Raw genomic sequence first — 24,397 nt, 5'->3', positions numbered from 1 at the left:
TTCTCCCTCCCACAGAGATGGCAAGTGATGTGCTGACTAGCCTGCCTGGGGCCAGCGTTACCCTGACCTGCCCAGGGGAGGAACTGGGAGATAATGCCACTGTTCACTGGATGCTCACTGGTCCACACCACAGAAGATGGGCTGGTGTAGGAAGGAGGCTGCTTCTGAGGTCCGTGCAGCTCAATGACTCTGGGAGCTATTTGTGCTACCTGGATGGTCACCCCGCTGGGACTGTGCACTTGCTGGTAGATGGTGAGTTGTCCCCAGAGCTCTTGGATATGCCCCGTAAGAAGCATGACTCTGTGCATTCTAGGAAGATTCCTTGCTTGATCCTTTAAACTCCTGTTATTTCTTTGGCCCAGGAATTTTGGGGAAAGGCTCACTGATGTCAGTGCAATACTGGAGGAAATTTCTGCGGAGGGGGTCATCTAGCTGATGGAGAATACTGTCTATCTGACCTTACAGTGGACTGATTAACAGCATGGAGCCCAGAGCCAGACAGCTTGGGTTTAAATCCCCCTTCACATACAGTTTGACTTCTGCTCCCCAGATTTCTCTGGCAAAATAAAGTTAATTTTATTACTTTAGGGTATTTCAAAGATGAAATGAAGTGTCCGGTGCGGTGGTGCACATCCTTAATGCCAGTAATTTGGGAGGCTGAGGTAGGAGGATGGCAAGTTGGAGGCCAACTTAATGAAACCCTGTCTCAAAATAGAAAATGAAAAGAGCTAGAGATGTATCTCAGTGGTAGAGCACCCCTGGGTTCAATCTCCAGCACCAAAAAAGAAAAAAAAAATTAGCTCCTTCACATCCAGATGAAGACTTCATACAGCCAATTCCCTGTGTGCAAGCCCTATGCAGGGCTCTTCCTTGTTTCTCATGTAATTCTTCCAAAAACTCTGGGAAGGAAAGTGGTATTTATTACTATTATTATCATCAGTTCATTTTATAGGTAAGGAAACTGAAGAGAGGCTGGGACTTACCCAAGGCCACATAGCCAGGTCTACATGATTCCAAAGTCCCTATTTTTTTTTTTTTTTAATCATTCTCTTACTGCTTTGGACAGAAGGTTCAAAGGTGATGCCTCCCTTCCCTTGCCCAGGATCCTTTTCCCAGTTTGACACAGGACTTTTGTATCTTAATTGTACCTCAGTTAGGTATGGTGGTTCTGACTTGGGAGGCCGAAGCAGGAGGATTGCAAGTTTGAGGCCAGCCTCAGCAACTTAGAGAGACCCTGTCTCAAAATAAGAAGGGCTGGAGATGTAGCACACTGGTAAAGCACCCCTCAGTTCAATCCCTAGGACTGCCCAAACCCCAGGGGAAAATTTTTTTTACCATCCATTAGAATGTGTGTGAATCTGTTCTAGCTCCAGAAATGTCCCAGTGTTCCCCTCGGCATGGAGGCTACGCTGCTTGAGGTCAGGTGTCTCAAAGGAAGCCCTGCTGCTCCTCAGACTGCTATTCTTTCCTTTCAGTTCCTCCTGAGGCGCCTAAGCTTTCCTGCTTCCGAAAGAGCCTCCTCAGCAGCGTGGTTTGTGAGTGGAGTCCTCAGAGTGCCCCCTCCCCAACCACCAAGGCTGTACTGTTGGTGAAGAAGTTGTAAGTAACCTGGACTGGGCTGTGTGTTTTTGTCTACTCCTTTCTCACCTGGTCCCCGAACCATGGTGAGCTTGCATAGGAGAGTAGAATGGCTGATTCTAAAAAAAAAGAAAAAAACAGTTTAACTTTTACTTTGAGACAGGCTCTCACTAAGTTGCTGAGGCTGGCTTTGAACTTGTGATCTTCTTTCCTCAGCCTCCTGAGTCTCTGGGATTACAGGCACGAACCACTGTGCCCAGCTAAGCGATTGCAAAATTTTATCATTAAAAAGTAATTCCTGGGACTAGGGGTGTAGCTCAGTGGTACGAGTGCTTCTGTAGCATGTGTGAGGCCCTGGGTTTAACCCCTGGAAGGAAGGAAGGAAGGAAGGAGGGAGGGAGGGAGGGAGGAAGAAAAGAGAGAGAAAGGGAGAAAGAAGGGGAAGGAGGAAGGGAAGGAGGGGAAGAGGAAGGAAAGAAGGAGAAAGAAGAAGAAGAAAGTAATTCTTCCTTTGGGGTATATGGAGGAGGTTTAAACTGAGACATCAACTCAACTTCTCATGCTGTGTTGAGCACTGTGTTCTAAAAATTAACTCAGTTTAGTGATCACAATGTCTACCGAAAGTAGGTGCTATTTTTCTCACTTACCAGGTAGAGAAGCTGGACGCTGTGGGGCATGCCTGTAATCTCAGTGACTCTGGAGGCTGATACAGGAGAATGGCAAATTCAAGGCCAGTCTTGACAACTTAGTGAGAAACTGAGTCAAAATTAAAAAAATTAAAAGGGCTGGGGATATAGCTCAATGCTAGTAGAGTGCCTCTAGGTTCAATCTCCAGTACCAAAATAAAAATCAAAAACCAAATAAACAACAACAAGAAGACAGGTGGAGAAACTGAGATTCAGGGAGATTAATTTCAGGTCATTTAGCTAGAACATGGCTCTGCTGGGAATCCAATTCCAGGTGCCTGAGTTCAGAGGTTTGGGGTGTTGCTCTGAGATACAAATGGCCCTGGAAGGGGAAGGCCAGCCAGGTCATGATCAGTGTCTTGCCCCATGAGTACATCAGGCTTCTATTATGGATGCAGGTGATAGGAAGTCGTCATGGATGGAGGACTGGAATTGGGGGTAGTGGGGACAGAAGTCATGCCTGCCACTTCAAGATGGCATAAAGCGGGGAGACCTGGGGTGGGCCCAGTCAAAAATGTGGAGGAATTGGAAGATGCTGAACACAAATACACCATACCAGTTTTACCTGGGTCTGTCCTCAAACCAAGGTCTCCTTTGTCTAGAGTTTGGAATTTAGTTTAAGCTGCCAGTCATCAGAGTATAGTAGTCCCACTCTCTACCTCCCATGGTTTCAATTACCCTTGGTCCACTGTGGCCTGAAAATATTAAGTAGAAAATTCTAGAACTCAACAATGCATATGTTTTAAATGAAGCCATTCTGAGTAACCTGATGAAATCATGTGCCATCTTGCCCGGAGTTGTGAATCATCCTTTTTAGTCCAGCACATCCGCACTGTATCCACTATCTAGCTCTTAATCACTTAGTAGAACCTCCTTTATCAGTGTTCATGTTCAACTCTCCCTCATTTTACTTAATAATGGCCCCAAAGCACAAGAGTAGAGATGCAAAGGAAGCTCCCAGGGCCTAAAACATGAAAGGACAGACTAACTCTGTTTCTGTGTGGCAGTGCTGCCAGCTCTGTAGGAAAAGCATGGTAGGTATGGGGTTTGCTACCATCTGGGGTTTCAGGCACTTACTTGGGTTCTTGGAACATATCCCCTGCAGGCAGAGGACTACTCTATCAAAAAATCAGAGCAGTGTCTTCAATAGGGTGGTTTGGCTGCCCCTTGTCTCCAGAGAATCGCTAGAAGGCCTGACAGTGATATTTATGTTCCCGACTCCATGCAGGACAGTGTGGTTTACCCACCTGCAAAAGATACAGCTGCCCCTAAGACTAGTAGTGCACACCAAATGATGGGAAGACCAGAAAGCCTCCCAGCCCAAATTTGGGTCTGGATATTGTTTGGAACTAAATAGAAGACATTTCTCCATAGACAGCATGTTCTACCCACTGACTGGCAGTTTCAGAAAACTTATTCACATTTTTTTTTTTTTTTTGGTAGCAAGAATTGAACCCAGAGGCACTTAACTACTGAGCCACATCCCTAGCCCTTTTTATGTTTTATTTTGAGACAGGGTCTTGCTAAGTTCCTCAGGGCCTCACTAAGTTTCTGAGGCTGGCTTTGAACTCACGATCCTCCTGCCTCAGCCTCCGGAGATGCTGGGATTAGAGGGGTGTGCCCAGTACTTATTCACTTATTTGATACTTCACCTAGAATTCTTAGTTGACAATAAAGTGGGAGAGAACAAGGTGTTTAGCTCAACATCCTCCTCCTGCCAGCAGTCTCAGGCATTTTGAGCATCTGCTTTGAAGAGTCTGGATGGCTGCTGAGAACCTTTGAAGTGAGGGAAGTGGGGATGGGAGTGGCTGCCAGAGTGACAGGGACCCTGGGACCCACTGAGGCCCCACCCATACCCTGAGACTCTGGGGCCCCAGGAAAGAGATTCTGGTATGTTCTGTTTTTTGTTTTGGGTGTGTCTGCTTTCATATCCTTACCCACCACACATGCTCAGTCTCTCATTCCACCAGTGTCTGAGAAGTTCACCTCTGCCCTGGCTGTGGGAGAGACATGAGTGGAACAGGGCTGGGCCCCTGCCCTCCAGCACCACAACAGGGCAGCCTGGAAATCAGACAGGTTCAGCCTTCTCAGGATAGGTGGGACAGAAGCCTGAGTGGTGTTGGAGGAATCAGGAAGGGTGGCTATAGCTCACACTGGGGCAGGCTTTCAGAAGCAGTTTGTCTCACATGCTAGACTCTTCCCGGGTCCAGGGTTAAAACCCAAGTCAGAGGTTGGTGATTGGTCACCCCAGCAGCAGGGCAAGTGGCTGCCATGGCTTAACATGCCCACATACATGGGAAGTGGGTGAGGTTCCAGGTTTCCTGTCAGGTGGGTTGGTGTCTGACTTGCCTCGAATGTCCTCAATCTCCAGAACCCTTTTCTGGACTCCCCTGCCAGAAACCCTGCCACCTTCCTGCAAACTGCTTCTTGCACTGAGTTCTTCCGTAATACACAAGCATCCCCACTGGGTGCTTAGTCATCTGAGTGCCCTGAAGCCAGGGTAGGGCCTCCCTGGATCTATTTCTGTATCCCCCAAAGAGCCAAGAGCACATTTCTTGGCACGATGCCAGCCCTCACTGCATCTCTGATGCCTCAGTGACAGGCTGAGCCCTCTGCTCCAGCACCTCCCCTCTCTGTGTTGGGTGCCGAGCTTGATGTTTTTCACACATAGTTTTCAATTACTCCCTATCTAGTGGGCACTATTAACATTCCCATTTTCAAATGAGAGCACAGAACCTCACAGTCTGGTTGCATGACTTACTCAGAGTCACAAAAGCTAATAAGAGCTGATTATCAGGAACTGGGATTCAAACCCTGGGACTAGACTTCAGAGCCTGAACTTCTAATCCCTGGCACTGACCATCTTTCCCTTCTAGAAAAAGTGCAGAATCTGATAGTGTGGCCCTGCCCTTGTTTTATTCCAACAGCCAGAAAGTCCCAGCAGAAGACTTCCAGGTACCATGCCAGTATTCTCAGGACTCCCAGAAGTTCTCCTGCCAGTTGGAAATCCCAGAGGGAGACAAGTCTTACCACATAGTGTCCTTATGCGTTGCCAACAGTGCTGGAAGCAAGTTCAGTAACAGGGAGGCCTTTGAGGGTTATGGAATCCGTAAGTAAGCTCTCCCCTCCCCAACCCCCCAACTATTTTCTTCTCTTTTGACATAATATTTCTTTTTCTTTTTCTTTTTGGTCCTGGGGATTGAACCCAGGGATGCTTGACCACTGAGCCACATCCCCAGACCTTTTTTTTTTTTTTTTTTTTAATTTTGAGACAGGGTTTTGCTAAGTTGCTTATGGCCTCACTAAATTGCTAAGGCTGGCCTCAAACTTTTGATCTTCCTGCCTCAGCCTCCCAAGTCACTAGCATTGCAGTCACTTGCACCACCATGCCTGGTCCTTGACTTATATTTCTTATCTATTCCTTGGAGAGGCAGGGAAGCAGTGGTTAAGGGGTTTGGCTAGCTGGAGCCCTTTTGGGCATTGACAGATGAGGGTCTTGTCAAGGTGTTGGGTGGGGCTGAGAGTGTGGCTTAGTGGTAGAGCACTTGCCTAGAGCGTGCAAGGCTCTGAGTTTAATCCCTAGCATGGGGGAGGAGGGCACATGAATAAAAAGATATGCATGGGAGTGGTCCGGGTCTGGGGTGGGGGTCCTGCTTTATGGGCCCCTGCTGTGCACCATGCTCACCTCATAGGAGCCTCGTTGTTTCTCCCACAGTGCAGCCTGACCCGCCCACCAACATTGTAGTTACTGCTGTGGCTGAAAACCCCCGATGGCTCAATGTCACTTGGGAAGACCCCCTTTCCTGGAACTCAGATTTCTACAGGCTACAGTTTGAACTCCGATACCGGGCTGAGCACGCAAAGGCATTCACAACGTGGATGGTAAATTCTTCTATTATTTCTAAACAGAAAAGTGCTGTAGACACTTGAGGGTCATAAAAAGGATATAGAGGAAAAAATTGGATCTTCTAGGTTCTGTTTTGTAACTTCCTCCTGTATGACCTCAGATGAGTCTTCAAATCTTATGAACCTTGGCCATCTCATTTATTAAATCAGAATAGTAATACTAGGCCTTGTCTTCACAGGCTGGTTTGCAAGAAGGGTATGAAGGGTGGCCAGGGCTTGGGCTCCGAGCACATCAAGGGCACTGATTCTCAGGATTCTGTACTGCACTGGGTGGGGACATTGACTTACAATTTCAGCCTGTGTCACCCTGAGGGCAATTCCATCTCTCTGTGAGTCTCCATGGTGGTGGGAGTCTCTCTGCCAGCTGGAGGGCAGGGTGGCTAAGGGCTCCTTGTCCTTGCGACAGTGCACCCCCCCCCCCCCCCCCCCCCCCCGCCCCAGGGCCCACTTGGAGTCACTGTGCCTCCCTTCCTCAGGTCAAGAATTCCCAGTACCACTGCATCATCCATGATGCCTGGCGTGGCTTGAGGCACATGGTGCAGCTTCGGGCCCAGGAGGAGTTTGGACTTGGCTCCTGGAGTGAGTGGAGCCCAGAGGTCACAGGCATTCCTTGGACAGGTACCTTGTTGGGCATGGAGGGAGGATGGGGTATTGCTGCTTTGTTAGTAGATCAGTAATGTAGTGCTATAGGACAAGTCACCCCAAAACTAGTACTTAAAACAGCAACCATTTATTTGCTTCAGACAACGCTGGTCTTGCCTGAACCACAATGCAGTAGCCATCAGGTCTGGAGGGTCCAAGGTGACTCACTCACATGGCTGATGGTGGGAGCTGGTTGGTGACTGGGCCCTTAGTTCTTCCCATACTTCTAACCTTCCCTTAGGCTACCTCTGGCTCTGCCTCCGAGGGGAGCTGGGGTGGAGAATCACTCTGCTGGATGGGAGGAGCTGCAAAGAGTCAGATGCATATTTAATCTATGACAATTACTAATGCCTTTTATTTTTAAAAAGATGATGGGGGATTATTGAAATTAACATGTTAGTGATAAAATAAAAAATACTAGAAAAACATGAAGAGAATAACTATTACCAGTATTTTCATTTAGTGAAAACCAGTGGAAATATTTTAGTTTGTTTTTTTCTAATACATTTATCTGTGTGTTTACATATATAAATATAATATTGCACCAGGTGCAGTGGTGCACACCTGTGATCCCAGTGACTTGGGGGGCTGAGGCAGGAGGACTGCAAGTTTGAGGCCAACCTTGGCAATTAGCAAGGCTCTAAGCAACTTAGTGAGATCCTGTCTCAAAATAAAAATAATGTAGAGTTTTTAATTTATAAAATATATAATTTGAGGAGATTACTGGGGACTGAACCCAGGAGTGCTCTACCACAGCTACATCCCCAGCCTACATACATATATAAAATATTGTGATCATGCCCCATGTTATCAAAAAAAATTTTTTTCGGTACCAAGGATTGAACCTAGGGACACATAATGACTGAGCCACATTATTTTGAGTCAGGGTATCACTAAGTTGTTTAATGCCTTGCTAAGTTGCTGAGGCTGGCTTTGAAATTGAAATCCTCCTACCTCAGCCTCCTGAGCTGCTGCTGCACTTGGCATGTTATCAGAATTTTTTGAAAATGTATTATTTGCCAACTGCCCAACAGCATGATTAAGAAAAAAATTTTGTAAAATGCCCATGGGAGTTTTTTTTTTTGGTTTTGGTACTGGGGATTGAACCCAGGGTCACTAGACTACTTCCCAAGTCACTGGAATTATTAGCATGAACTACCATACCCAGTTTGGAAGTTTTTTAAAAAAGAAAAATTTAAAAATATGTATCAAATTTATACAGAAGACTTGAGAAGCTGAGGCAGGAGGTTCATGAGTTTGAGGCCAGCCTTAGCAACGTCCTAAGCAACCTAGAATCTGTCTCAAAATAAAAAATAATGGGCGGGGGTTGTGGCTCAGTGGCAAAGCGCTGCCTAGCATGTGTGAGGCACTGGGTTCAATTCTCAGCACCACGTAAAAATAAATAAATAAAATAAAGACATTGTGTTCATCTATGACTAAAAAAATAGTAAAAAAAAATTAAAAAAAATTTAAAAAAGGACTGGAGATGTAACTCAGTGGTAAAGTGCCCCTGGTTTCAATCCCCAGTACCAGAGACAATAGCAACCAAAAGCCCCAGAATGACTTACAATACCAAGCAGAGTCTTGTGCCCTGCCCTTCCCATCCCCAGTTCTGCTTTCTGGAGGAACCTGCTTGACTCTGTTTCTGCATCTTCTGCTGGTGACCTCCTTAACTCTAGTCTGCCTTTTCTTTCTTTTTCCCCTGCCTTATCTCTAAAGGACAAGCTTAGGTGAATGACTTCTTTCCCCCTGATAAAACCACTTGAGACATTATCTACCAATATCCTGCTATGAAAGATTAGAATTTAGCAGACCTAGAATGTGGGTATCTCCCTGACCACAACCAGAGAGTGGTCACCCTGGTCACCCAAGCCTCTCTTTGAGCTTCCAGAGTTGAAGAGCTTACTCCCAGCATTCGTATTGTAGAACATATTACAGGCTCGCATTGAGGTTGAATGTTTTCTAACCCTGTCATAGTTGAATCAAATTAATCATTCATTTTTTTTTGGGGGGGAGGGGCAGGATTGAACCCAGGGGTGCTTAACCCCTGAGCTACATCCCAGCCTCTTTTCTATTTTTTTATTTTGAGACTGGATCTCACTAAGTTGCTGAGGATGACCTTGAACTTGTGTTTCTCCTGCCTTAGCCTCCCCAGTTGCTGGGATCACAGGCGTGCACCACTGTGCTTAGCTAAATTAGTCATTCTTAATTACTTAGCAATTAAAAGAATAAGGCCAGCCAGGCACCATGACACATGCCTGTAATCCCAGCAGCTCTGGAGACTGAGGCAGGAGGATCATAAATTCTAGGCCATCATAGGCAATTTAGGGAGAACTGAGCATTCTATTGAGAACCTGTCTTAATATAAAAAGTATTGGGGATGTAGCTCAGTGGTAAAGAACCCTGGGTTCAAGCCCCTATACAAAAAAGGAAAAAAGAAAAAAAGAGAGAGAAAGAAAGAAAGAAAAGAAAAGAAAAGAAAAAGGAGGCCAGGCACAGTGGTGCACACCTGTAATCCCAGTAATTCAGGAGGCTGAGGCAGGAGGATGTTGCAAGTTCAAGGTCAGTCTGAGCAACTATTGTGAAAACTTGCCTTAAAATAAAAAATAAAAAGGCTTGGGGATGTAGCTCAGTGGTAAAGCACCCAAGGAGTCAATCCCCACTACTGTTTTAAGAAAAGAAAAAGAAAAAAAGAAGAAAAAACAGAAAAATTATCCTTAGATTTAAGAGTTTTTAAACTAGTGATAAAATGTGCATAACATAATATTTGTTATTTTACTATTTCAAGTGTACAGTTTTGTGGCATTAAGTACATTCACATTGTTGTACCAGCATCACCATCATCTACCTCCAGAGTTTTTATCTCGAAAAACTGAAACTCTGGGTAATTCCCCATTCTCCTAACCATACCTTAACCCCTGGCAAACCCTGACATTCTGCTTTCTGTCTCTGAATTTGACTACTCCAGATTATTCTTCTTTGTTTTGAGACAGGGTGTTTCAAATAAGTGGAGTCACGCGGGATTTGTCCTTTGGTGCCTAGCTTATTTCCCTTTGTATAACATGTCTTCAAGGTTCACTCACATAGCAGCATCTGTCAGAATACCCTCCTTTTAAAGGGCTGAGTGGTATTCTATTATGTAGAAACACCATATTTTGTTTCTTCATTCATCTGTCAATGGATACTTGAGTTGCTTGTGTCTTTTGGCTTTGTGAATGATGCTGCTATGAACATGGGTATAGAGAGATCTATTTGTGTTCCTGCTTTCAGTTCTTTTGTGTATAAACCCAGAAGTGGAATCACTGTGTCACGTGGTAATTCTATTTTTAATTTTTTGAGGAACTGCCACACTGTTTTCCATCATGGCTGCACCTTTTCATATTCACTACAGAGTGCACAAACACACCTTGCAAACACTAGTTATTTTTTTTCCTTCTGACCCTTCCCTCTCCCTTCCTTTCTCTCTCTCTTTTTGAGACAGTCTCAAACTCCTGGGCTTAAGTGATCTTCCTGCCTCAACCTCTCAAGTAACTGGGATTACGGGAGTTCATTTGTTTTTATTTTATTTTTACTTTTGGTACTGGGGATTGAATCCAGGGGTACTTAACCACTGAGCCGCATTCCCAACCCTTTTAATTTTTTTTATTTAGAGACAAGATCTCACCAAGTTACTTAGAGCTTTGCTAAATTGCTCAGGCTGGCTTTGAACTTGTGATCGTCCTGAGCCCTTGGGATTATAGGTAGGCCACCACACCTGGCTCCATTTGATGTTTTAATAGTAGCCATTCTTATGGGTATGAAGTGCTGTCTCATTGTGGTTTTGATTCACATTTCCCTAATAATAGTGATGTGGAACATCTTATTTTTGTTTACTTTTTGTTATTGGAGACTGAACCCAGGGAGGCTTTACCCCTGAGCTATATCCCCAGTTGTTTTTATTCTTTATTTTGAGACGGTGTCCCTAATTTGCTAAACATCTAAACTAAGTTGCTGAGGCTGGCCTTGAACTTGCCATCCTTTTACCTCAGCCTCCCAAGTCTCTGAGATTACGGGTTTGAGCTGTCACTCTGCATTTAGAAAGTCTTCTTTTGTGAGCCACTCTGGTCTCACTGAGTCTTGCTCTGTCCTCTGGGCTCACTCACCCCTGTCCTCTGGGCTCACTCCTAGTCCAGTCTGCTCTCTGAATTCTTCTCTGAGTTCAGAGGACTTCCCTCTGATTGCGCTGCTATTCCCAGACTACCACATGGGACGGTTTAGAACTTCTCGCTTAGCTAGTCATCTGCCCCTAAATCTGGTCTCATTTGTGGATGTATGTCTTTAAATCATTGACGTCCTCTCTCCTGTGGATGACAGTATAGCAGGGGCCATCTGGCAAGCTCTGGGTACAGTCTTGGACTTTCCAGCCTTGGGTCATATGCTGGAATGACCACGTGAGCTCAGACAGAGCACTTCGTTCCTTCTCCCTAAGCATCTGGACGGTTGGAGCTCCCTATCCTGTAGGTGGATAGTTTGGGGCGGGGGGAAGCATCTTTAAACCCCAGTGGTAAATATATCCAAGAGAGAAACCTGTTGCTCCCCTCTCCACAGAGAACAGAGCAAGAGGAACTTGGATAATTCTGAGACCAAAGGGATTTAGGATAGATACTGGGGCAAGTTTTGGGAAATGAGAAGGCGGTTGGAACACTAGGTGAGGTGTTTTTTACTGTCAGGGTCATGTCAGTGGACTAGGGACTCTATCATTGGGCTTCCTGATCCCAAGGACCTTCAACATTCAAAGCCCAGACAAAAAGGATGCCCTGCCTCCCATCCTATATGTGGGGTGGGGACCTCTGGGAAATACAGAGGTCATGGGAAGCATGTTGGACTTGGGAATCAGGTTGGATGATATTGGCAAAATTAATTCACCTCTTGAAGCCTCTGTCTGATCCACCTCTGGTGACCATGTGAGCTTAGGAGAGGTTTTATGAGTCTGGTGAAAAAAACATTCTTTAAGTCAGGCACAGTGATGCACACCTGTAATTCAGCTACTTGAGAGGCTGAGGCAGGAGGATCATGAGTTTGAGGCCAGCCTTGTCAACTTAGTGAGATCCCATCTTAAAATAAAAAGAAATACTTTTTAGAAATGGGCAAGTCTATTGCAAATACGAGGGGATTAGCAACCACAGTGCAGTGTTGGTTCTTGGAATGAATGAAGAGAGAGGGGCCGTGGGCATCCCAGAATCATTTTCCTGGATGCCATCCTGGACCCTCTGAGTGTGAATCTGGAGGGGTTAGTGGAATGCGTAGTTTGAGAAGACTTTTCTTGTGATTATAATATGTGTGGTAAGGGGAGGATGCCCCATTATAATACAGTGTACTAAGAATGGAGCAGACAGTTGTTAAGCTGGAGGGTCTGAATGGAGCAAGTAGAGGCCAGCCTTGGCCTTGGTCTTGGGGAAGCTGAGGAGGCTGAGTGGAAGGTGGAGGAGGGGCGCAGGAGCCTGGACTTCGGCAGGTGCTGCCCTCTTGAGGATGAGACCTGGCAGCACACAGCAATCTGCAGGAAGGCATGTTCGTGGGGGATTAGTGAGCTGTGTGTGTGTGTGCGTGCGTGCGCACATGGACTAGTGGAGTGGGCAGCATCACACTGTCTTAGAGTCCTTACTTCGTCCATCAAGGCCAGGACACTGCTGTCAGCCTCTGCAGCTGTGATTCTTAGAGAGACACTCTTTGTGCCCTTGATCATAGGGAGAAGAGATCCCTTATAGACAGGGCAGCTCCCTCCCAAGTTCGGGAGTTCACCCAGATAAATCTCCTGGCAGGAGTTCTCTCTGATGTTACAGACGTCTTGGGGTAAAGTGCCTAGGAAAAACCTATCAGGCAGAAAAGAGTTATTTTTTGCTATTTGAAAATCCCTTTAACTCCCTCTTCTATTCCCCAAGAATGGGAATCACACCCCTTTGAGAAGGTTTGAGAGGTTTGCCTTGGTAAAACATATGGGTGCCCTGAGGTTGGGGCTGGGGACACTCCAGGCAGCTTGGTCCCCTGGTCTGCACCCCTGGAGCTACTCCCGCCCTTTGGCCATCCCATTCATGGGGAGCTCATTTTGTTCCTCTCCTCAGCACCCACAAGTGGGATGTTCTGCCAATTAAAGAGGGCCTGGCTCCACATTTCTGAGAGATCTTGTCCTATTCATTAATGTGGCTCCCCCACATTCCTCCTTTTGGGATCTTTCCCTCCCTCTGCCCCTTCCTCTCTTTCCTCTTTCTTTCTTTCCTTCATTCCATTCCATTCTATTCTATTCTATTCTCTCTTTTTCTGGTACTGGGGATTGAACCCAGGGAGCTGTATAACTGCCCAGCCTTTTAAAAATTTTTTTAATTTTGAGACAGGGGCTTATTAAATTGTTCCGTCTGGTCTCAAACTTGTGATCCTCCTGCCTCCGCCTCCCCAGTAGCTGCAATTATAGGCCCGTGTCACTGTGCCTGGCACTTGGTCCTGTTTTCTGCTATATTCTTGAACCTACCCATCCCACTGGGTGTGCTGGCAGCTCCCACCACACCATCTACTACCTGTACGGAGCATTGGTTTGCAGTGAGACAGACTTGGGTCTAGTTGATGACCCTGCTCCTAGGACTAGTTCGACTTTGGGGAAGTAACTAAGCAAGCCTTAGTCTGCTTATTTGTCAAGTGGGAGTAATAATGCTTGCCTCAAAAAACCCCCAAAACCTGAACACCTCCCTGGCGGCTTTGACAATACGGAAAGCAGTTGACGCAAAGTGTATAATGTCAGAATTTTTGTTTCTCAACTGCCTCCTGCTCATGCTGTCCCGCGAACTCTGGATTCCTGTCTTCACTTGGCCCGGATGTCTTTTCAGGTCCTCTCTCCTGCAACTGGGTACTTGGCATGACCCAAACCAAACGCATCCCGGTCACTCACAAACCTCCCTGCCCTTTTTGTCCAGGGAAGAACACTGCTACCCACCCAACCTCCAGTGCTGGGAGCCTGACTCAGGGACACCACCCTCCCTTGGTTGTCACGTCTCAGCAGAACCTTAACAGTTGACCCTCCTAACTGATTTCCTGCTTTTGGAGTTCACGCACCGTGCATTCTCCGTGCTGTTTCTCTAGGCGTCTTTCTAAATCACAAGACTGCACCTGTCACTTCCCAGACATTACCCATGGCTCCCGTGGCTTTCTCCTGAGCTTGGTGTGGAGGGCCTTTTTGGGCAGGCCTGCTGATCATCCCAGTTAATCTCATTGGAATAAAGTCATTCATTCATTCACCTTATTCATTATTTACTCATTTTGTTTAGAATATAAAAGCACATCTATAATCTTGTAGAAAATTGGACATATTAATACAGGGTAAGCAACCACCACAGTTAACATCCTGCGTGGTCTTTTTTCCCTCTCTGCCTCCCTTTCTTCCTCTTTCTTTTTTCCTTTCTTCCTTTCTCTTTCTTTCTGGTACCTGGGATTGAACCCAAGGGTGCTCTACCACTGAGCTACGGCCCCAGCCCTTGTTATTTTGAGATGGGTCTTGCCAAATCCAGCCACTGTGCCTGACTGAAAATGACTTTTATTTATAATGATGCAAATTGCTGCTCCCCCTCCCCCCACCTCACAGGGGACAAAATAGTCTGAATCAGATTATTTTCAGAGTTTCATTGTATCTGGTCACAGTGGCACACACCTGCAGTCCCAGAGACTTGGGAGGCGGAGGCAGGAGGATTGCAAATTCAAGACCAGCCTGGGAAACTTAGTGAGACCTGTTCCAAAATAAAAAAAATAAAAAGGGCTGGGATGTGGCTTACCCCTGGGTTCAATCCCCAGTGTTGAAAAAAAATCTTGTATTCCATTTCACATTTTTATTATAAATATTTTATTCATTCTGGTAACATTGTGGGTTATTCCAGATAATACCAAAATAAAATTCCTACTTTATCTCCAGAAACCTGAACCACAGAAAGAGGTCAAACATTCTCTGAACCACGTTATGTCTCAGGTCAGGACTGAGGGTGGAAACTGTATGTATGTATGTCTTGCTTTCTTCCTGAAACCTCTCTCTGCTTTGGGGGAGCTTTATAAAACCCTAGTGACTGAGTCTCATGGCCCAGGTTCGGAGACCATGGGTCTAGGGTGGGTCTATAAGGTTCGGGATGATACTAACCTAGGTCTGGGAAACCTCTATCCTGAACAGCTCTCTGGGTTGGCTGTGTTTTCTGTTTAGTGCTGTACCCATCTCCTGGTTTTAGTTTTCTTTCTAGTGCCCCCTACATGTTTTGTTCATCCTTTAGTCACTCCCTGCCAAGAATCTTAACTGTTTTCCACTAGTCTGGGCTGGGAGAAACCCAAAGAAATAAGAAACTGGATCCCTGCCATTAGATTGCAGTTCAATTCTGGACTAACCTGCTGTGTGGCCTTAGACAAGTTGCTTTCCCTCTCTGGACAATGAGGTGAGTGGATGAGTTCCTTCAGCTCCTCCAATGCAGCTGATATGTGATTTGTCCCCTTCTTAGAGATGGCACATTATACTGGAAAGTCTTTCCTGAGCCGAAACAGGGTCTTCTCCTCCACCCCTTGCTGGTCCTTTCTTATTCTACTCCCGGTTCAGGGAGGCATGTTCTCTTCGTGTGAATGATTTCTGTGGTATTTTTAACTTCCTGATGGATGAATGATGGGCTATCAGGAAAATATTTTGAAATCCAGAGCATTCCACCCAGTGCTCGTTACGGTTCAGCGCCTGGTCCCCTGGGCCCACATCTGCCCCTGGGCCTGGCCTCATGTCAGCATTCTGACTTTGGTTCGTGGCCTCCTCCTGCTTCAGCGATTTCTGCAGAAACATGGTTCCCAGGGATGGAGTGGCCTCGTGAGTGTGACTTGTCCACATCCTGCCTCCTCATCCAGGCCAATGAGGATTTGCTAATCATGATGTATCTTTTTTATTGAAAAAAGGACATGGAAGGAAATGATAATGTTAATAGTGTTTATATCTGGTGATGTGTATCCTTCCATTTTGTCTGTATATGAATGTATATTATATTTAATGTAATATACAATGAATAATAACAAAAATATGTTTCTTTAGAAACTTGATTGAAGCTGGGTGAGGTGGTGCATGCCTGTAATTCCAGTGACTGGGGAGGTTGAGGCAAGAGGATCTCAAGTTTGAGGCCAGCCTCAGCAACTTAGCAAGATCCTGTCTCAAAATGAAAAAGGGCTGGAGGGGTATGTTAATGGTAACGTGCCTCCAGTTCATTTCCTAATACCTCCAACAACAACAAAACAACTTTGGATCAAACTGTATGGCTTTTTCTTGTCTTACATCTTTTTAATGCATTATGTATTCAACATTTTTTTCTAAAATATATATTTTGAAGTTTTATTTATTTACTCATTTTATTTTTTATTTTTTGGTATGGGGGATTGAACCCAGGGGTGCTTAACCACTGAGCCACAACTCAGCCCTATTTGTATTTTATTTAGAGACAAGGTCTCCTGAGTTGCTTAAGGCCTTGCTAAGTTGCTGAGGCTGGCTTTGAACTCAAGATCTTCCTGCCTCAGTCTCCTTATGTGGGCCTTGCACACACTAGGTAAGCCATCCACCACCTAACCACATCCCCGCCCTTATTTTATTATTTTCTATAGTATTGGATATTGAACCCAGGGGCGCTCTAACCATTGGACCACATCCCTAGCCCTTTTTATTTTTTATTTTGAGGCAGGGTCTCACTAAGTTGCAGAGGCTGAACTCAAACTTCTGATCCTTCCCAAATTATTGAAATTATAGGAGTTTGGCATGGAACCCAGCTCCTTATTTTATCCATCAATGAGATCGACATAGAATAGTTGGGTGTATTGATGGGTTACAATATGATGTTTTGATACATGTATGCATTGTGTACAGGCTATTACATTATGTGGCTCTATCATAATTTATATAGCTTGTCTCTTAGGGTTGGATATTTAGTTATTTCCAATATTATGCTCCTTTGTTTGTTTGTTTTGTTGTTGTTGTTGGTGGTGCTGGGATTGAACCCAGGTCCTTGTGCATGCTAGATAAGCGCTCTGCTGGTGAACAGCATCCCAGGTCACTGCGATGTGTACTTATTGATTGATTGATTGATTGCTTGGTTGTACCAGGGACTGAACTCAGGGGTGCTTAACCACCTGAGCCACATCCCCAGCCCTTTTTATATTTTTTATTTAGAGACAGGGTCTCACTGAGTTGCTTAGGGCTTTGATAAGTTGCTGAGGCTGGCTTTGAACTCAGGATCCTCCTGCCTCAGCTGCTGGGATTACAGGTGTGCACCACTTCGCCCCAACTGTTTTCCTCTTTGAAATAGCATTGTGATGCTTCTGGAGCCATTGGGTAGCACTCCAGGGCCCATGAATCACTAGTGACAGCCCTTCCTTTTCTCCTCTATCTGCAGAATCCAAGAGTACCCCAGCTGTGACCCCCGCATCCGACTCCACGGAGGTGAGCTTGTGTTCTTGTGCGAGTCAGGGCAGCAGCACCTAGTGGTTAGTATGGGTTGGCCACAGATAGAATTTGGTTTAAAGCCCAGCTCTGCCTCTTACTAAAGTGTGATGTGGCAAATTTCTGCCCTTTCCAAGTCTCTGAGAAAGGGGAAAACAGCAATTCTATGTCCCAGGGCTGTAAAGGGCAGGGTAGCCTTGCCCAGCCCAGGAAACCACCTGTGTCTGGTGGCTGCTATTTTCTTTCTGAGCTTTTTAGGTACCACTAACTGCTTAGCTTGAGATACAGTTCAGATTATCTGAGTTCCTCCCCTGTGGATGCCTGGTATCATAATTTGCTGGAAAGAGGATTACCTCTGAAGCTGCTTAACCAATTCTTTGAGTAATCCAATTTCCCATTCAACTGTGTCTCTATCTCCTCCCGTGGTCTTAAATTCCCTAAATGCTAAGCTGGCAGGCTCAGTCACCCCTGGAGCTGGGCAGCACAGGCTTCTGAACCCTGGGCATGTGTGATGCAGGACTATCTGGGCACCTTTAGGACCAGCTGCAGGTGGAGTTCATACCTGTGGGACTCGAGCTCGCCCAATACAGGTCCCAGGGGAGCTGACACGACTGAAGACTTGGCCCTGTCCTGCTAAACTCTGAGTCACACATTCCTTATCTCGTTTGATTCTCATATTAACTCTATCAGAGAGCAGAACTGAGACCCACATGGGTTAAGAAATCTGCCTACAGTCACAAAGCTGGTCCGTGGCAGCCAGGATTCCAGTCCCTGCTTTTCCCAGTGGGCAGTAATACCTATCTCCTGGCACCAGACCTTAAGGACAGTTGCTGCTTTGGGGTTATCTATTGAGCCTGGTCTCCTCTGTGCAGAGGGCTGTGCCCTTCAACTTTTGTGGCAAGGCAGATGGAAAGGAATCGCTGCCTCAAGCAGGAGACACAAGTAATACAAATAATGGTGATAAAGTTGGAGGTGATGAAGTCAGATACTGGGAGGTTTGTGAGATAGAGAAAGGGAAGCCTAGGGTACCCAGGGAGGTCTTTGAGAAGGTGATGCCCAAACTGGGTCTGAATGATGGTGGAGTCCACAGAAGCGGACCTATAACATGGCATGTCTCTCTTAGGCACCTACCACTGATGAAGAGAAGGAGGACGGCCTCCAGAAGGTTTCTGCAAAAGCAACAAGCCTCCCAGGTCAGGACTGGATTTTTAGAAACTTTTTATTCTTTTTTTGTACTGGGGATTAAAACCTGGGGCACTTTACACTGAGTTACATCTCCAGCCCTTTTTATTTTTTATTTTGAGATGAGATTTTGGTAACTTGCTGAGGCTGGCCTCAAACTTGCCATCCTCCTATCTCAACCTCCCGAGTTGCTGGGATTACAGGCGTGTGCCATGTCTCCCAGCAGGATTGGATATTTTTGTATTCCTCTTGTCTGATGGACACGAGACTTGTCTTTGCATAAAATCCTCTCTTATTTGGACAGTTGGCAGAGGATCAATGACAGAAATATTTAATTATTTGGTAAGTTCAAGTGTGATATTGCTAGCTAAAGTATAGTGAGGGGACCATGAGAAGAAGGGTATGAATCTGTGACCTATTTCACAACTGACCCACAATACAAATGAGTGTGCCACCAACAAATTCCTGGAATCAGAAATGGAAACAGATGGAGGGAAATCTTTGTTTTGAGAACCCTTGCCTTCAATGCTTCCAATTCCCTATACCTACAAACCTGGGAAAACTCAATGCATTTGAATCAAGAAAGGTCGCAGGTCCTGTGTTTGTTTTACTAGCTGTAGGGACTCCTGGAGCTCTGGCTCCAGAGTTCAGGGGTTGAGCAGCTCCTTGGATGACTCCTGGGCTTTCTGAGGAAGTCCTTGCCTGCTTGCCCTTTCTGGGAGTGGCTGCCAAGCTGCCTTCCAGTTGTGGAGGCCAGGCGCACCTGTGGAGGGACGGCTGGATCCCCAGGCAGAGCTCTGCCCAGCGGGACTGCAGAGGCCGCCAGCCCATCCCTGCTCGCAAGGCTTCTGTCCCATAGGCAGGCTCAGGTGAAGAGTAAGTAGTGACTGTGGCCGACCGTGGAGCTGGGGTGGCCCAAAGGGAGGTGCAGACTAGGCCAAGTGGAAATGAGAGATCTGAGGGGACACATCTGGCTGGGAACCGCAGGAAGCTCATAGAGGAGCCATTTGCAGGGGACCTCTGACGGTACAGATAGGACAGCAGGACACTGGGCGCCTAAGGGCTTGTGGGGGAGGGACGCCTGAGTCGTCTCCATCCACACTCACTGAGGAGCTCATCTAATCCCATGTCCTCAAAGATGTCCTCAGTGAGTGTGGACATCCGTGTGCTGGTCACTTCTGAATTTATATCCCCATCCTAACTTTCCTCCCAAGACCCAGACTCGTATATCCAGTGGCATATCCCTTGGAATCTACTCGAAATCTCAAACTTAACATGTTTGCAAGAGTGTGCTTGATGGTCCACTCCCATCTCAAATCTGTTCTCCATCTCAGAAATTGGCACGGAATTCCCTGGGCTGCTCATGTTTCCGGGATCAGGTGCCCTTCCTCTCCTAGCCCCCATCCCCTCAGCCCTGTTGGTGGTACCTTGAGACATGTCTAGAAGTTGACCCCTTCTCACCACTTGCACCTCCAGCACCTAGACCAGCCGCTGCCATCTCTCATCCTCCAGGGCTTTAGGAGCTTCTAGTCTAGTCCCCAACAGGCTCTTTTCCAATCAGCACCAAGACTGACTCTGAAAACATAAATCACCCTCTCCCTGGTTCAATATCCTCTCTTCCAGGCTAAAAACTAAAGTCCTAACAAAATCTGTGAGGAGTCCTAGCTGTCATCTAGTCCTCTGTCTTCAGACCTCACCTCCTCCATTTTCCTTCTCACTCTGCTCCCCCACATTGTCCTCTTTACACTTCCATACATGCTCTACCTCAGGGCCTTTGCACCTACTTCTTCCTCTGTCTGGATCCTCTTCCTTCAACTTCCTCTTGACCAGCTTCTTCCTACCACCCAGGTTTCTGCTCAAAGGTCCCCTTCTTGGAGAACCCTTTCCTGACCCCCATCTTAACAGAGCTCCCCTCTGCCACAGAGACTCTCTCCCCTTCCTGTGGTTTGCTTTGCTTTTTTCTTTTTCTTTCTTTCTTTTTGGTACCAGAAATTGAACCCAGAGGTACCACTGGGCCATATCCTCAGCCCCAACCCTTTTTCATATTTTATTTAGAGACAGGTTCTCACTGAGTTGCTGAGGCTGGCTTTGAACTTGGGATCCTCCTGCCTCAGTCTCCCAGAGCTGCTGGGATTACAGGCATGTGCTACTGTGCCTAGCCCATGATTTGCTTTTTATTGTTGCCCTGGCCACCGCTCATGTCACCTTACATGTGTACTTGTTTATCTGCCTCCCTTAATTACAATGTAATATCCAGGAGGGAGGAACTTTTCTGTCATGCTTTTCTGTGTCTCTGAGGCTTAGAACAAAGACTGGCACATGACAGATACTCCATAACTGTTTATTGAATGAAGGAAGGAAGATAATAAAAGATGATGAAATATTAATAAATGAGCAAGCAGACATCTTGCTTTTCCTGTCAAGATGTGGGATGCACACAGAGAGCCCTATCTTTGAGGTCAGTGAACACTCACCACTCTGGATGCTTGGCAACGCCTGCCCCTTGGGGTGTCTGAAGAGATGCCTGACAGGTGGCATCCACAATAGCAGTGGACACCATTGGGGTAGAAGAGCCTAATCCTGGGTCCACACAGCTGGGACTTCCACATTCCCAGCAGGAGAGGGTGATGGTTTTGCTTTCATATGCCCTCTGGCCAGTTTGGGGTCTTTGGCAATTGTAGGAAGGGTCTTTCTGTGGTATGACATGGTTACCTATGAAGCTGGATTGTTCTTTCCTTCATTCAGTGAAATGTTTTAGAGAGGCTGCTTTGTACCTGGAGAGCCTGCTCAGTCTGGGAGCAGCTGAGGGCATTACCCAGGGAACTAGCTCTCCTCTAGTCAGAGAGCTCAGACCAGAGGAACTGGAGGAATACCCAGGAGGGACATTCATTGAGCTTGGAGTGGGGGTCCCTTCTCAAAGGAAGTGACCTCATCTCGTTTGAGACCTAGTGGTCAGGTAGGGCCTGGACGGCAAAGGACTGCAGCAAAGGTGGGCAGAGCATCATGGGAGAGGAGGGAGATGAATCCCATGGCCTTTTGAACTGAGTGAAGGCTGGGGCTCCAGCACCAGGTGGGGGCCAGGCAGGGAGGAAATGCCAGTGGAGAAAATGACTTGACTGAAAGGCTCTGAGCCTCCCTGCTGTGGTCCTCCCTGGAGCTGACACCAAGGACTCCCCAGAGCTTCTGTTTCTTGAACACCTCCTCTGTGTCTTGCAGGTCAGGCAGAATGCCACCAGAAGAGCCCCTCTGAAAGTGAGTGGGAGTCTGTGGCTGGCCACAGGAGCTCAGAAGCTGAGCTCCAGATCCATCTCTTGCCAAGGGGTGGAATCCTGGGGTCTGTCAGGTTATGCTCGGGTGGCTTTTTAGAGTTGGCTTTGACCAGAAAATCGGCAGGCTTGTCCACTGGCCTGTTGGTTCCAGAGCCATTTTCTCTTCCAGGGTGGGTTCCTTTGGGGTTCTTGACGGCACCAACTGAGTGGTTTTCTTTTTTCCTCCTCTTTCTCTTCCTTCTCTGCTTTTTTCTTCTTTTCCAGGGCAAGATTCTCTGCCGGTCTCGCTGCCCACATTCCTGGTAGCTGGAGGAAGCCTGGCCTTTGGATCGCTCCTCTGCATTGGCATTGTCCTGAGGTGAGACAGGTTCTCGGGGATGTCTCTGTGATGTTCTCATATTTCTCATATAGTTTTCCTTTGCCCATCTGGTCATCAAAAATTTATGAGGGGCTGGGGATGTGGCTGAGGATGCGAACCCGGTCCTCGCCTGGCAAGCACGAGGTCCTGAGTTCTATTCCCAGTACCATACACACTCGCACACACAAATCCTTTCAATGAGACGAGGTTTTGGATCTTTGGAGACTTCTGGTTGGTCAGGTGTGGTGGTGCATACCTGTAATCTCAGTGACTCAGGATACTGAGGCAGGAGGATTGCAAATTTGAGGCTAAACTTGGCAACTTAGAAAGACCCTGTCTCAAAAAAATATATATTATATATGTATATGTGTATATTACATATATAATATATATGTATATGTGTGTATATGTATATGTATTTGTATATATATATTATTTATTTTTGGTACCAAGGATTGAACCCAAGGGCGCTTAACCACTGAGCCACATCCTCAGCCCTTTTTATTCTTTATTTTGAGGCAGGGTCTCACTAAGTTGCTTAGGCCTTGCTTAGTTGCTGAGGCTGACTTTGAACTTTTAATCCTCCTGCCTCAGCCTCCTGAGCTACTGGGATCAAAATAATTTAAAAATAATTAAAAAGGGGTTGAGGATAGCTCAGAGGTAAAGTGCCCTTGGTTCAATTCCCATTTGCGCACACACACACACACACACACACACACACACACACAATCTCAGAGCATTTGCTCATCCATTAATTCATTCAACAAATGAATGCACATACAACACCTATAACATCTACTAGTAAGCTGAGCCCTGATTTAGTGCAGCAGGAGACAGCAGTGAATAGGATAGATGCTGTCTAATGAAGAAGCCAGACTGGAGAGGTAATTACAGGTGTGGTGAGAGTTACAAAAAGAGTAGCTGAGCCGGACACTGTGGCACATGTCTGTAATCCCAACACCTAGGGAAGCTGAGGCAGCAGGATCACAAGTTCAAAGCCAGCCTCAGCAACTTAGTGAGGTCCTAAGCACCTCAGTGAGACCCTGTCTCTAAATAAAATATTTAAAAAGGTTTGGGGTTGTGGCTCAGTGGCAGAGTGCTTGCCTAGTACGTGTGAGGCTCTGGGTTGGATCCTCAGCACCATATGAAAATAAATAAAATAAAAGTATTGTGTCCATCTATGACTAAAAATTTAAAAAAAAATTTTTAAAAAAAGGGCTGGGGGTTTGGTTCAGTGGTTAAGTACCCCCAGTTCAATCCCTGGTACCAAATAAATAAATAAAGTAGCTGGTGGTAAAGAGAACTGACAGGACATTAAGGAGGAAGAGGAGTTGGTCTGATGAAGAGGAGAAAGAAAAGGATTCCAGAAAGGAGTAAGACCTTGCCAGAGAGCTTTCTACACAGCTCATTGGGTCCTCACAGCGACCCTGAGCAAGTTTGGCTTCAGCAGCAAGACAACAACTCAAATTGTGCTCAGCTTTGGTTTTCCTGCTCTCTCTCTCTCTCTCTCTCTCTCTCTCTCTCTCTCTCTCTCTCTCTCTCTCTTTCTCTCTCTCTCTCTCTCTCTCTCTCTCTCTCTCACACACACACACACACACACACACACACACTCTCTCTCTCTCTCTCTCTCTCTCTCTCTTATTTTGTTTTTCAGTATTGAGGATCAAATACAGGGGCACTCTACCACTGGGTACATCCATAGCCCTTTTTATTTTTATTTGGAGACAAGGTCTCACAAAGTGACTGAGGCTGGCCTCAAATTTTTGATTCTCTTGCCTCAGCCTCCTGAGTAGGTGGGATTACAAGTGTGCACTACTGTGCCCAGCTTCCTTTCCTTTCCTTCTTTGCTGGAGATTGAACCCAGAGCCTGTGCATGCTAGGCAAGTGCTCTACCACTGAGCTACACCCCAGACCTCTAGTCAAATTCTTTAATTTATTAATGACGAAACAGCTCCCAAGAGTAAAATAATTTATCCAAGGACAAGTAAGAGCCAGGATTGGAACACATGCCCATGAATCCTTCCCCATGGTACTAGCTTGTTATTGGCTATGAGGGGGCCCAGCCGTCCTATCAGTCCGCCACAGGCACTTAAGCAGTGTCATTTTGGTATTATGTTAACCACTAACAGAGAAGAATTAGTTTGGGACTAGACCTAGTTTGCTCACCTGCCCATGATGCTTGGATAGTAGCTGGTTGCTAAACAACCAAAGTCCCTGCAGATACAGATAGGGCAAGTGCCCTGGGGTGAGAACATACAGCCATTTATAGTCTAGCCTGGTGAGTCTCCATTTTCTTCTGTTCAAGGCAAGTTTA

General features: G+C 46.3%; 1 protein-coding gene across 2 annotated transcripts in view; it reads left to right on the top strand.

Moving 5' to 3' along the window:
• The window catches only part of Il6r (interleukin 6 receptor), a 55,408-nt gene that overhangs the window by 23,957 nt on the left and 7,054 nt on the right, over positions 1–24,397 (top strand). Inside the window, exons 2-10 of one of the 2 annotated variants that reach the window (XM_047555749.1) lie at positions 16–252; positions 1,476–1,599; positions 5,192–5,373; positions 5,980–6,146; positions 6,647–6,788; positions 17,228–17,274; positions 18,398–18,467; positions 21,673–21,708; positions 21,990–22,083. In XM_047555749.1, the coding sequence (XP_047411705.1) occupies positions 16–252; positions 1,476–1,599; positions 5,192–5,373; positions 5,980–6,146; positions 6,647–6,788; positions 17,228–17,274; positions 18,398–18,467; positions 21,673–21,708; positions 21,990–22,083 (1,099 nt within the window). The remainder of the gene's footprint in view (positions 1–15; positions 253–1,475; positions 1,600–5,191; positions 5,374–5,979; positions 6,147–6,646; positions 6,789–17,227; positions 17,275–18,397; positions 18,468–21,672; positions 21,709–21,989; positions 22,084–24,397) is intronic. The other variant, XM_047555753.1, reaches the window with a different exon arrangement.

This window comes from Sciurus carolinensis, chromosome 1 (assembly GCF_902686445.1).
Source record: "Sciurus carolinensis chromosome 1, mSciCar1.2, whole genome shotgun sequence".
NCBI classification, from domain to species: domain Eukaryota; kingdom Metazoa; phylum Chordata; class Mammalia; order Rodentia; family Sciuridae; genus Sciurus; species Sciurus carolinensis.
The sequence above is the reverse complement of the archived record's forward strand: the minus strand, read 5'-3'. Positions and strand labels throughout refer to the sequence as shown.